Source organism: Ranitomeya imitator, chromosome 7 (assembly GCF_032444005.1).
Source record: "Ranitomeya imitator isolate aRanImi1 chromosome 7, aRanImi1.pri, whole genome shotgun sequence".
NCBI classification, from domain to species: domain Eukaryota; kingdom Metazoa; phylum Chordata; class Amphibia; order Anura; family Dendrobatidae; genus Ranitomeya; species Ranitomeya imitator.
Window position 1 is genome coordinate 213,301,266 of NC_091288.1, and position 12,033 is coordinate 213,313,298.

The window sequence follows — 12,033 nt, forward strand, 5'->3', positions numbered from 1 at the left end:
GTGTGCACATAGCCTAAGGCTGTGTGCACACGTTGCGTTTTTTCCCCTCGATAAAAACGCATACGTATGCATCCTATCATTTAGAATCCATTCTGCAATTTTTGTGCACATGATGCATCTTTTTCCACGAAAAAAAAACGCATTGCGGTAAAAAAAAGCAGCATGTTCATTAATTTTGAGGATTTTTCGCGTTTATCCCGCTATTTAATGCATTGGGAAAGCTCTAGAAAGAAAAAAAAAAAAAAAGAAGTAAAAACCGGATAAAAAAACGCATGCGGATTTCTGGCAGAAATGTCCGTTTTTTGTCCTGAACGTGTGCACGTACCCTGAATCCAGAGTGACGCTCTTCTCTTTCTCCGCAGTGAGCTCGGAGGTGGGCCGCGCAGTCTGGCTTCGTTTCTCCCCTCCTTTACCGGCCGCTGGCCCTCAGCCCAGTTTCATGGCGCACCTGGCGGGCGCGGCGGTCGGGGTCAGCATGGGACTCACCATCTTGCGGAGTTACGAGGAGAACCTCCAGGACCAGTGCGGATGGTGGGTGATCTTGCTTTGCTACGCCACCTTCCTGGCGTTCGCCATTTTCTGGAATGTGTTCGCTTACGACTTGCTCGGAGTCCAGATCCCGCACCCTCCGTGACCGTCGCCACCCTCCCTACACCCATCGCGCCCTCGACAGCGGACATTATTCTGGTGCTGAATCGGAGCTTGGTCGACAAAATGGCCGAAGCCTCCTCCGGCGGGACGGAGGAGGAGATCGACAAGGGGAAAGCAGGACGACTAAGAGCCGGGGGGGAGGAGAAGAGCCGCCTTCTCACCTCCGTCCAGTACAGCAGAGTCATGTGATGTTTGCTATATATGTGGTTAGGTGACTTTTTTTTTTTTTATAATCAAATTTTTTTTCTCCTTCTGCTGCCTGTAGATTGAGCTAAAACAATAGGTGGGTTATCGTCGGGCGAGTATACCCCGCCCAAAAATATTTACACTGTGATGTCATAGCGGATACAAGGCTACTGGCCCTTTAAGGCACAGTGGGCGCCAGTACAATTCAGGCAAGATGGCGGTCGCGGTTACTACTGATGCTAGCGTATACTGCCCACTAGAGGCCGACGGCGGTAATATAACTTTAGAGCACCGATTTCCTCTACCAGTGGACGGCGCCAATTTTCTGCTTCTTTTAAGAGTATTTACCCCCTAAACGCTCCAAAAAAACCATTTCCAAGAGCCAAAAGTTTTTTTTTTTTCCCCCGTTACTAGAGTTGCATCTGGGATTTTCTTGTTTTTTTTTTTTTTTTTTTTTAGAATTACCATTTTTGGGTCCGTACGACTTTTCTTTCTGAAAACAGCATTTTGTATTTTTTTTATTTTTCTACCCCCCGCTCCACATTGTGACAAGAATATATTTTATCAGTTCTGAAAATTACGCGAGCGCCGATCGTTCGTGTTATATAGAATTTAAAAAATAAAATAAAAATTAAATTGACATTTTTCCCCCCTAAAAAAATGAGGCAATAGGAACTTTTATATATTTTGGGAGGCAGACACAGGGGTGCCGTTATTACTGTATTTGCCCCTTCTACCAAGGTGCCATTTGCCAAGTACTGGCGCTCAACCCCTGCTTACCGGTATTTTTTAATTATTATTTAAAGGGGAAGTGCCGTTTTTTAATAAATGCCTTAAATTTCCTGTTTATTATGAACCATTTACCTCGGACGAGCAACTAAAAAAAATATTAAAATAAATAATAAAAAAAAAAAAAAAAAAAAAAGAGGGGCAACATGGAAGAAGCCGATGCATCCTTTCATCTAATCCAGACTTTCTAGTCGCGGATTTACATAATAATCTGCGGGAGTCGGGTTACCATGGTAACGACAAAGCGCATCTGATTATTACGACTCCATCGTTCTTTAATTAGAAATCTTATTATGTTTTAATTTAAAGGAACAAACTCCTGCTCCGGAGCAGAAATTTCTTTATTTTTCCTGAATATTCCTTCAGAGCTGCATTCAGAATTCAGCAGTACAAAGTCTGACCAAAATCGCTGTCTGTTTCCAACGGCAACCAGAAGAATTATGAATTCAGCTCCGGATATCACAAAAAAAAAAAAAAAAAGGATTAGTCATGGATTTTGCAGATTACACTCTTGCCTGATGATAACCCATCTCCCGACATTTTGTAGCGCTCACAATGTTGCCTCAGTTTTGCGCCTCTCAAAATTTATCCAATTTTTTTTTTTTTTAGTTTTTTTTTTCTACCGGCCTTTCAGCCTTATAAAGAATGACACAAAGGAGAAGAGAACATGGCGCCAATCTGTCTACAACTTACCAGGGGGAAATGTTTTGACAGGACACACATGAATGTTATTTGGGTTTTTATAACTTCTCTCAATCTGCATGGAGAATCCTGTCACGTTACAATTTTTAACATCTGACCTAGAAAATGGGATAAAAAATAATAATTTCCGATCACAATATGAAATATTTAGAAAATAGACGCAACCTAAAAAATATTTTACCTCACATTTTGATATTCAAGACAATGGGCGGCCATTTCTGGTGCCAGAAGGATGACTGGCGGCCATTTTAGAACAGAAAACTACCACTTGTGTTCTTCTTCACAGAGCAACCAATCAGATCCTACATTTCATTTCTCCCATTGCATTTTACAAATGAAAGCTAAGCTCCGATTGGTTGATATGGGAACTAATCCAAACGCACTTAAGCCTCATTCCTAAATCGGCCTTGCTGCTCACAGCAACCAATCGCAGTGCTGCTTTTATTTTACCACAGAACCAACAGAAATGAAACCTGAGCTCTCATTGGTTACTATAGGCAACAATGACAAGAAGAGGAGATAAAAAAAAAAAATGACTGGCAGCCATTTTGTATAAGCCAACCAGTATAACGTAATGGCAGCCATTTTGAATAACACACAAATGGTGTCAGATTCCAAAATAAATATATATAAAATGTAATAAAAAGGCAAAAATCTATGTTATAAAGAAAAAAATATATATATATATTTCACAATAGGCAAATTTACCGACCAAAAGGAAGAGATTATAAAAAGTAAATTATAAGCATATTTATTATTCAGAGTATAATACAATGATGGTGTATCTATTATATCGCCCCCTTAACCCTTGAAAAGACGTCCGAAGTGCCAAAAATGATGAATTTCAGTCCAAATGTAGTGAACAGGGATAATTTTCTACTGACGGAGATTGTGCCACAACGCTTTTTTATGTTATTTATATTTTGTTCTTATTTGGGAAGATTGTATGAGGAAAATAACAATGGCTTGAAAAAAAAAAAAGACTGAATAAAATCAACATGCTGTACATGACTGAGCCGGTATTATTCTGCACAGCAGTGATATTATGTCTCCGGAGCTGCATTTACACTTCTGCTGTCAGTGAGCGCCTGACTTGTTCAGGGTCAGTGTCAGGGTGAACACTACAGCTCACAGCGCAGCGGAGTCAGACAAGGCTGCAAAGTGCACAAATACCCCCTAACAAATGTGACCCCTCTGCCCAACGGATGTGACAAGTATTCCGAACTATCACTATACAGTGGAGGCCACCACCATCGTACGAAAGCATGAAGAGGTGAACGGGAACAACTATCCTGCTCTAGGGCTCATCGCTGGATCTTCTGCCTCTTAGGAGGATTTTCTTCCTCATCGTCTGAGAACTCCAGGAGTTTGGGGCACAGTTGTTGGGCTACTTTCCAAGTCCACAGACATAGTTCCACACGGTGAGGCGTCCATTCTTCATCCGAGGCTGCAACACACATCGTCTCAGATTATTGGTACTGAAAGAAGATCCTAATCCTGTACGGATCCTGAGTTACCTCCTGTATTATACTCCAGAGCTGCACTCACTATTCTGCTGGTGCAGTCACTGTGTACATACATTACTGATCCTGAGTTACATCCTGTATTATACCCCAGAGCTGCACTCACTATTCTGCTGGTGCAGTCACTGTGTACATACATTACATTACTGATCCTGAGTTACCTCCTGTATTATACTCCAGAGCTGCACTCACTATTCTGCTGGTGCAGTCACTGTGTACATACATTACATTACTGATCCTGAGTTACCTCCTGTATTATACCCCAGAGCTGCACTCACTATTCTGCCGGTGCAGTCACTGTGTACATACATTACATTACTGATCCTGAGTTACATCCTGTATTATACCCCAGAGCTGCACTCACTATTCTGCTGGTGCAGTCACTGTGTACATACATTACATTACTGATCCTGAGTTACCTCCTGTATTATACCCCAGAGCTGCACTCACTATTCTGCCGGTGCAGTCACTGCGTACATATATTACTGATCCTGTGTTACATCTTGTATTATACCCCAGAGCTGCATTCACTATTCTGCTGGAGCAGTCACTGTGTACATACATTACTGATCCTGAGTTACATTCTGTATTATACCCCAGAGCTGCACTCACTATTCTGCTGGTGCAGTCACTGTGTACATACATTACATTACTGATCCTGAGTTACATCCTGTATTATATCCCAGAGCTGCACTCACTATTCTGCTGGTGCAGTCACTGTGTACATACATTACATTACTGATCCTGAGTTACATCCTGTATTATACCCCAGAGCTGCACTCACTATTCTGCTGGTGCAGTCACTGTGTACATACATTACATTACTGATCCTGAGTTACAGCCTGTATTATACTCCAGAGCTGCACTCACTATTCTGCTGGTGCAGTCACTGTGTACATACATTACATTACTGATCCTGAGTTACCTCCTGTATTATACTCCAGAGCTGCACTCACTATTCTGCTGGTGCAGTCACTGTGTACATACATTACATTACTGATCCTGAGTTACATTCTGTATTATACCCCAGAGCTGCACTCACTATTCTGCTGGTGCAGTCACTGTGTACATACATTACATTACTGATCCTGAGTTACATCCTGCATTATACCCCAGAGCAGCACTCACTATTCTGCTGGTGCAGTCACTGTGTACATAAATTACTGATCCTGAGTTACCTCCTGTATTATACCCCAGAGCTGCACTCACTATTCTGCTGGTGCAGTCACTGTGTACATACATTACATTACTGATCCTGAGTTACAGCCTGTATTATACTCCAGAGCTGCACTCACTATTCTGCTGGTGCAGTCACTGTGTAACATAGTAACATAGTTAGTAAGGCCGAAAAAAGACATTTGTCCATCCAGTTCAGCCTATATTCCATCATAATAAATCCCCAGATCTACGTCCTTCTACAGAACCTAATAATTGTATGATACAATATTGTTCTGCTCCAGGAAGACATCCAGGCCTCTCTTGAACCCCTCGACTGAGTTCGCCATCACCACCTCCTCAGGCAAGCAATTCCAGATTCTCACTGCCCTAACAGTAAAGAATCCTCTTCTATGTTGGTGGAAAAACCTTCTCTCCTCCAGACGCAAAGAATACCCCCTTGTGCCCGTCACCTTCCTTGGTATAAACAGATCCTCAGCGAGATATTTGTATTGTCCCCTTATATACTTATACATGGTTATTAGATCGCCCCTCAGTCGTCTTTTTTCTAGACTAAATAATCCTAATTTCGCTAATCTATCTGGGTATTGTAGTTCTCCCATCCCCTTTATTAATTTTGTTGCCCTCCTTTGTACTCTCTCTAGTTCCATTATATCCTTCCTGAGCACCGGTGCCCAAAACTGGACACAGTACTCCATGTGCGGTCTAACTAGGGATAATGTACATACATTACATTACTGATCCTGGGTTACATCCTGTATTATACCCTAGAGCTGCACTCACTATTCTGCTGGTGCAGTCACTGTGCACATACATTACAATACTGATCCTGAGTTACCTCCTGTATTATACTCCAGAGCTGCACTCACTATTCTGCTGGTGCAGTCACTGTGTACATACATTACAATACTGATCCTGAGTTACCTCCTGTATTATACTCCAGAGCTGCACTCACTATTCTGCTGGTGCAGTCACTGTGCACATACATTACAATACTGATCCTGAGTTACCTCCTGTATTATACTCCAGAGCTGTACTCACTATTCTGCTGGTGCAGTCACTGTGTACATACATTACAATACTGATCCTGAGTTACCTCCTGTATTATACTCCAGAGCTGCACTCACTATTCTGCTGGTGCAGTCACTGTGTGCATACATTACATTACTGATCCTGAGTTCCATCCTGTATTATACCCCAGAGCTGCACTCACTATTCTGCTGGTGCAGTCACTGTGTACATACATTACATTACTGATCCTGAGTTACATCCTGTATTATACTCCAGAGCTGCAATCACTATTCTGCTGGTGCAGTCACTGTGTACATACATTACTGATCCTGAGTTACCTCCTGTATTATACTCCGGAGCTGCAATCACTATTCTGCTGGTGCAGTCACTGTGTACATACATTACATTACTGATCCTGAGTTACATCCTGTATTATACCCCAGAGCTGCAATCACTATTCTGCTGGTGCAGTCACTGTGTACATACATTACTGATCCTGAGTTACCTCCTGTATTATACTCCGGAGCTGCACTCACTGTGTACACACATTACTGTTACACTCCGGAGCTGCACTCACTGTGTACATACATTACTGTTACACTCCGGAGCTGCGCTCACTGTGTACATACATTTCTGTTACACTCCGGAGCTGCACTCACTGTGTACATACATTACTGTTACACTCCGGAGCTGCTCTCACTGTGTACATACATTACTGTAACACTCCGGAGCTGCGCTCACTGTGTACATACATTACTGTTACACTCCGGAGCTGCGCTGTGTACATACATTACTGTAACACTCCGGAGATGCACTCACTGTGTCCATACATTACTGTTACACTCCGGAGCTGCGCTCACTGTGTCCATACATTACTGTTACACTCCGGAGCTACACTCACTGTGTACATACATTCCTGTTACACTCCGGAGCTGCACTCACTGTGTACATACATTACTGTAACACTCCGGAGCTGCGCTCACTGTGTACATACATTACTGTTACACTCCGGAGCTGCGCTCACTGTGTCCATACATTACTGTTACACTCCGGAGCTACACTCACTGTGTCCATACATTACTGTTACACTCCGGAGATGCACTCACTGTGTACATACATTACTGTTACACTCCGGAGCTGCACTCACTGTGTCCATACATTACTGTTACACTCCGGAGCTGCGCTCACTGTGTCCATACATTACTGTTACACTCCGGAGCTGCGCTCACTGTGTCCATACATTACTGTTACACTCCGGAGCTGCACTCACTGTGTACATACATTCCTGTTACACTCCGGAGCTGCACTCACTGTGTACATACATTCCTGTTACACTCCGGAGCTGCACTCACTGTGTACATACATTACTGTTACACTCCGGAGCTGCGCTCACTGTGTACATACATTCCTGTTACACTCCGGAGGTGCACTCACTGTGTCCATACATTCCTGTTACACTCCGGAGGTGCACTCACTGTGTCCATACATTACTGTTACACTCCGGAGCTGCACTCACTGTGTACATACATTACTGTTACACTCCGGAGCTGCACTCACTGTGTACATACATTACTGTTACACTCCGGAGCTGCACTCACTGTGTCCATACATTACTGTTACACTCCGGAGCTGCTCTCACTGTGTACATACATTACTGTAACACTCCGGAGCTGCGCTCACTGTGTCCATACATTACTGTTACACTCCGGAGCTGCGCTCACTGTGTCCATACATTACTGTTACACTCCGGAGCTGCGCTCACTGTGTCCATACATTACTGTTACACTCCGGAGCTGCGCTCACTGTGTACATACATTACTGTAACACTCCGGAGATGCACTCACTGTGTACATACATTACTGTTACACTCCGGAGCTGCGCTCACTGTGTCCATACATTACTGTTACACTCCGGAGATGCACTCACTGTGTACATACATTACTGTTACACTCCGGAGCTGCACTCACTGTGTCCATACATTACTGTTACACTCCGGAGCTGCTCTCACTGTGTACATACATTACTGTAACACTCCGGAGCTGCGCTCACTGTGTCCATACATTACTGTTACACTCCGGAGCTGCGCTCACTGTGTCCATACATTACTGTTACACTCCGGAGCTGCGCTCACTGTGTCCATACATTACTGTTACACTCCGGAGCTGCACTCACTGTGTACATACATTCCTGTTACACTCCGGAGCTGCACTCACTGTGTACATACATTCCTGTTACACTCCGGAGCTGCACTCACTGTGTACATACATTACTGTTACACTCCGGAGCTGCGCTCACTGTGTACATACATTCCTGTTACACTCCGGAGGTGCACTCACTGTGTACATACATTACTGTTACACTCCGGAGCTGCGCACATACATTACTGTTACACTCCGGAGCTGCACTCACTGTGTACATACATTCCTGTTACACTCCGGAGCTGCTCTCACTGTGTACATACATTACTGTTACACTCCGGAGCTGCGCTCACTGTGTACATACATTACTGTTACACTCCGGAGCTGCGCTCACTGTGTACATACATTACTGTTACACTCCGGAGATGCACTCACTGTGTCCATACATTACTGTTACACTCCGGAGCTACACTCACTGTGTCCATACATTACTGTTACACTCCGGAGCTGCACTCACTGTGTACATACATTCCTGTTACACTTCGGAGCTACACTCACTGTGTACCTACATTACTGTTACACTCCGGAGCTGCGCTCACTGTGTCCATACATTACTGTTACACTCCGGAGCTGCGCTCACTGTGTCCATACATTACTGTTACACTCCGGAGCTGCGCTCACTGTGTACATACATTACTGTTACACTCCGGAGCTGCGCTGTGTACATACATTACTGTAACACTCCGGAGCTGCGCTCACTGTGTCCATACATTACTGTTACACTCCGGAGCTGCACTCACTGTGTACATACATTACTGTTACACTCCGGAGCTGCACTCACTGTGTACATACATTACTGTTACACTCCGGAGCTGCGCTGTGTACATACATTCCTGTTACACTCCGGAGCTGCGCTCACTGTGTACATACATTACTGTTACACTCCGGAGCTGCGCTCACTGTGTACATACATTACTGTTACACTCCGGAGCTGTGCTCACTGTGTACATACATTACTGTTACACTCCGGAGCTGCGCTCACTGTGTACATACATTACTGTTACACTCCGGAGCTGCACTCACTGTGTACATACATTACTGTTACACTCCGGAGCTGCACTCACTGTGTACATACATTCCTGTTACACTTCGGAGCTACACTCACTGTGTACCTACATTACTGTTACACTCCGGAGCTGCACTCACTGTGTACATACATTACTGTTACACTCCGGAGCTGCACTCACTGTGTACATACATTCCTGTTACACTCCGGAGCTGCACTCACTGTGTCCATACATTCCTGTTACACTCCGGAGCTGCACTCACTGTGTACATACATTCCTGTTACACTCCGGAGCTGCACTCACTGTGTACATACATTACTGTTACACTCCGGAGCTGCACTCACTGTGTACATACATTACTGTTACACTCCGGAGCTGCTCTCACTGTGTACATACATTACTGTTACACTCCGGAGCTGCGCTGTGTCCATACATTACTGTTACACTCCGGAGCTGCGCTCACTGTGTCCATACATTCCTGTTACACTCCGGAGCTGCGCTCACTGTGTCCATACATTACTGTTACACTCCGGAGCTGCTCTCACTGTGTCCATACATTCCTGTTACACTCCGGAGCTGCACTCACTGTGTCCATACATTCCTGTTACACTCCGGAGCTGCACTCACTGTGTACATACATTCCTGTTACACTCCGGAGCTGCACTCACTGTGTACATACATTACTGTTACACTCCGGAGCTGCACTCACTGTGTACATACATTACTGTTACACTCCGGAGCTGCTCTCACTGTGTACATACATTACTGTTACACTCCGGAGCTGCGCTGTGTCCATACATTACTGTTACACTCCGGAGCTGCGCTCACTGTGTCCATACATTCCTGTTACACTCCGGAGCTGCGCTCACTGTGTCCATACATTACTGTTACACTCCGGAGCTGCTCTCACTGTGTCCATACATTCCTGTTACACTCCGGAGCTGCACTCACTGTGTCCATACATTACTGTTACACTCCGGAGCTGCTCTCACTGTGTCCATACATTCCTGTTACACTCCGGAGCTGCACTCACTGTGTCCATACATTACTGTTACACTCCGGAGCTGCTCTCACTGTGTCCATACATTCCTGTTACACTCCGGAGCTGCGCTCACTGTGTCCATACATTACTGTTACACTCCGGAGCTGCGCTCACTGTGTCCATACATTCCTGTTACACTCCGGAGCTGCACTCACTGTGTACATACATTACTGTTACACTCCGGAGCTGCACTCACTGTGTACATACATTACTGTTACACTCCAGAGCTGCGCTCACTGTGTCCATACATTACTGTTACACTCCGGAGCTGCGCTCACTGTGTCCATATATTACTGTTACACTCCGGAGCTGCGCTCACTGTGTCCATACATTCCTGTTACACTCCGGAGCTGCGCTCACCGTTGCTCAGGGCCTCGGCCTTCCGCTGCAGCGCCCCCAGGTACCTCAGGTAGTGCTTGGCGTTGTACTGCACAGGTGACAGGCCCGGGACGCTCTCCACGGCTTCGTCTGCCATGAACGCCGCCATGTCCGGGGCGCCGGCTGACAGCACCGCTGGATTTGGGGGGGAAGGCAGAGGATTCTCAGTCACACCACGGTGGCACCGGGCTAACGTCACCATGGTAACCGCGGTGGGCGGGCCGCACTCACCGGACGCCGTGGCCGGGCCGACGCCCTTCAGCTGGCACAGCTCCTGGATGGCGGCGGACACGTCTGGCAGCAGCAGGAAGGCTCTCCCGGAGCAGCGCTCCACCGCACCCGCCGAGTTACACGACACCAGCTGCTTCAGGCGCGGACGAAACTTCCCCCTCTGCCGGACACAAAGGGGAAACCATGAGCGTCCTTAAAGGGGCGGTCACTCACCATGGCGACCGTGGGAAGAGGCCGGCGCTCACCGTCAGCTTCCACTCCATCAGCTTCTCCAGCTCCTCCAGCGTCAGGGACCTGTGCGGGCGAGCGGCCATGGCGGCCGGCAGCTCCTCCCGACACCTGCGCACATAACACAACCTTGTTATTTTTAACTCTTTCCCTCCGCAGCCATTCTTTTTGTGACTGACCCCCACGATGGCCGCCGCCGCCTCTCACCATTTCTCCAGCTCCAGGAGACGCTTCTGCTTCGCCGCCTTCGCCGCCACCACCTCCCAGTACACGGCGGACACGCGCTGCCACTTTTTCGGATCGCTGCAGTGGTAAAGGTCGGACCCGGAAGCCATTTTTGGTGGGATTTTTCTTTATTCACAGTAACAATAAGAAAAAAAATGTGGGAAAAAAAGGTAGAAAAACAATCACAAGATTATCCTGCGAGACAATGTCGCTAAGAATCTGCATAATCGGCGCCTCAATAGTGAAACCCCTGATGTTTACCTAATACTGCGCCACAGCAGCGTAGTCGGAAAAGTAAAGGGGAATTTTTTTTTTTTTTTTAAATAAAAAAAATGACGAATAACCGATTCCCCTGCACGTCCACACACAGAGCAGCCGCCTGTCACCGGCAAGGTCCTTCTCCCGCGCTCCTGAGCTGGCTCCTTAGTTTGGTTGGGTCACATGACTGCGTTCCAGCTCAGCTTTGCGTTCCACAAGAGGCCGAATGCTGATTGGCGTCTCCTGTTGCTTGTTTAGAAATCTGACCAATCAAAGACGAAGTAAGTCTAAACGCCAGAGGTTGCGCATTGCGAGCAAAAATTGTCGCCTTCTCCAAGGTCATTTTTGTTCAGACATTTTACCTATTGTTTTACGGATTATTTGCTCTACGACAAAATGGCCGCAACTGTACAAAGCACTGTTGTAAA

General features: G+C 46.0%; 2 protein-coding genes across 2 annotated transcripts in view; one reads left to right on the forward strand and one right to left on the reverse strand.

Annotated features, from left to right (window-relative positions):
* The window catches only part of RHBDL1 (rhomboid like 1), a 114,868-nt gene extending 111,534 nt beyond the window's left edge, over positions 1-3,334 (forward strand). The window contains exon 8 of the mRNA XM_069734773.1: positions 363-3,334. Within this exon, the coding sequence (XP_069590874.1) occupies positions 363-634 (272 nt within the window). The 3' untranslated portion in view covers positions 635-3,334. The remainder of the gene's footprint in view (positions 1-362) is intronic.
* LOC138645441 (uncharacterized) lies at positions 3,064-11,794 on the reverse strand. The gene is made up of 6 exons (XM_069734774.1): positions 11,609-11,794; positions 11,330-11,473; positions 11,140-11,233; positions 10,895-11,054; positions 10,646-10,798; positions 3,064-3,775 (listed from the first exon to the last, which is right to left on the reverse strand). The coding sequence occupies exons 2-6, from the start codon at positions 11,455-11,457 to the stop codon at positions 3,633-3,635; spliced, it is 678 nt and encodes a 225-aa protein (XP_069590875.1). The 5' UTR covers positions 11,458-11,473; positions 11,609-11,794; the 3' UTR covers positions 3,064-3,632.
* Positions 11,795-12,033: the final 239 nt, after the last annotated feature.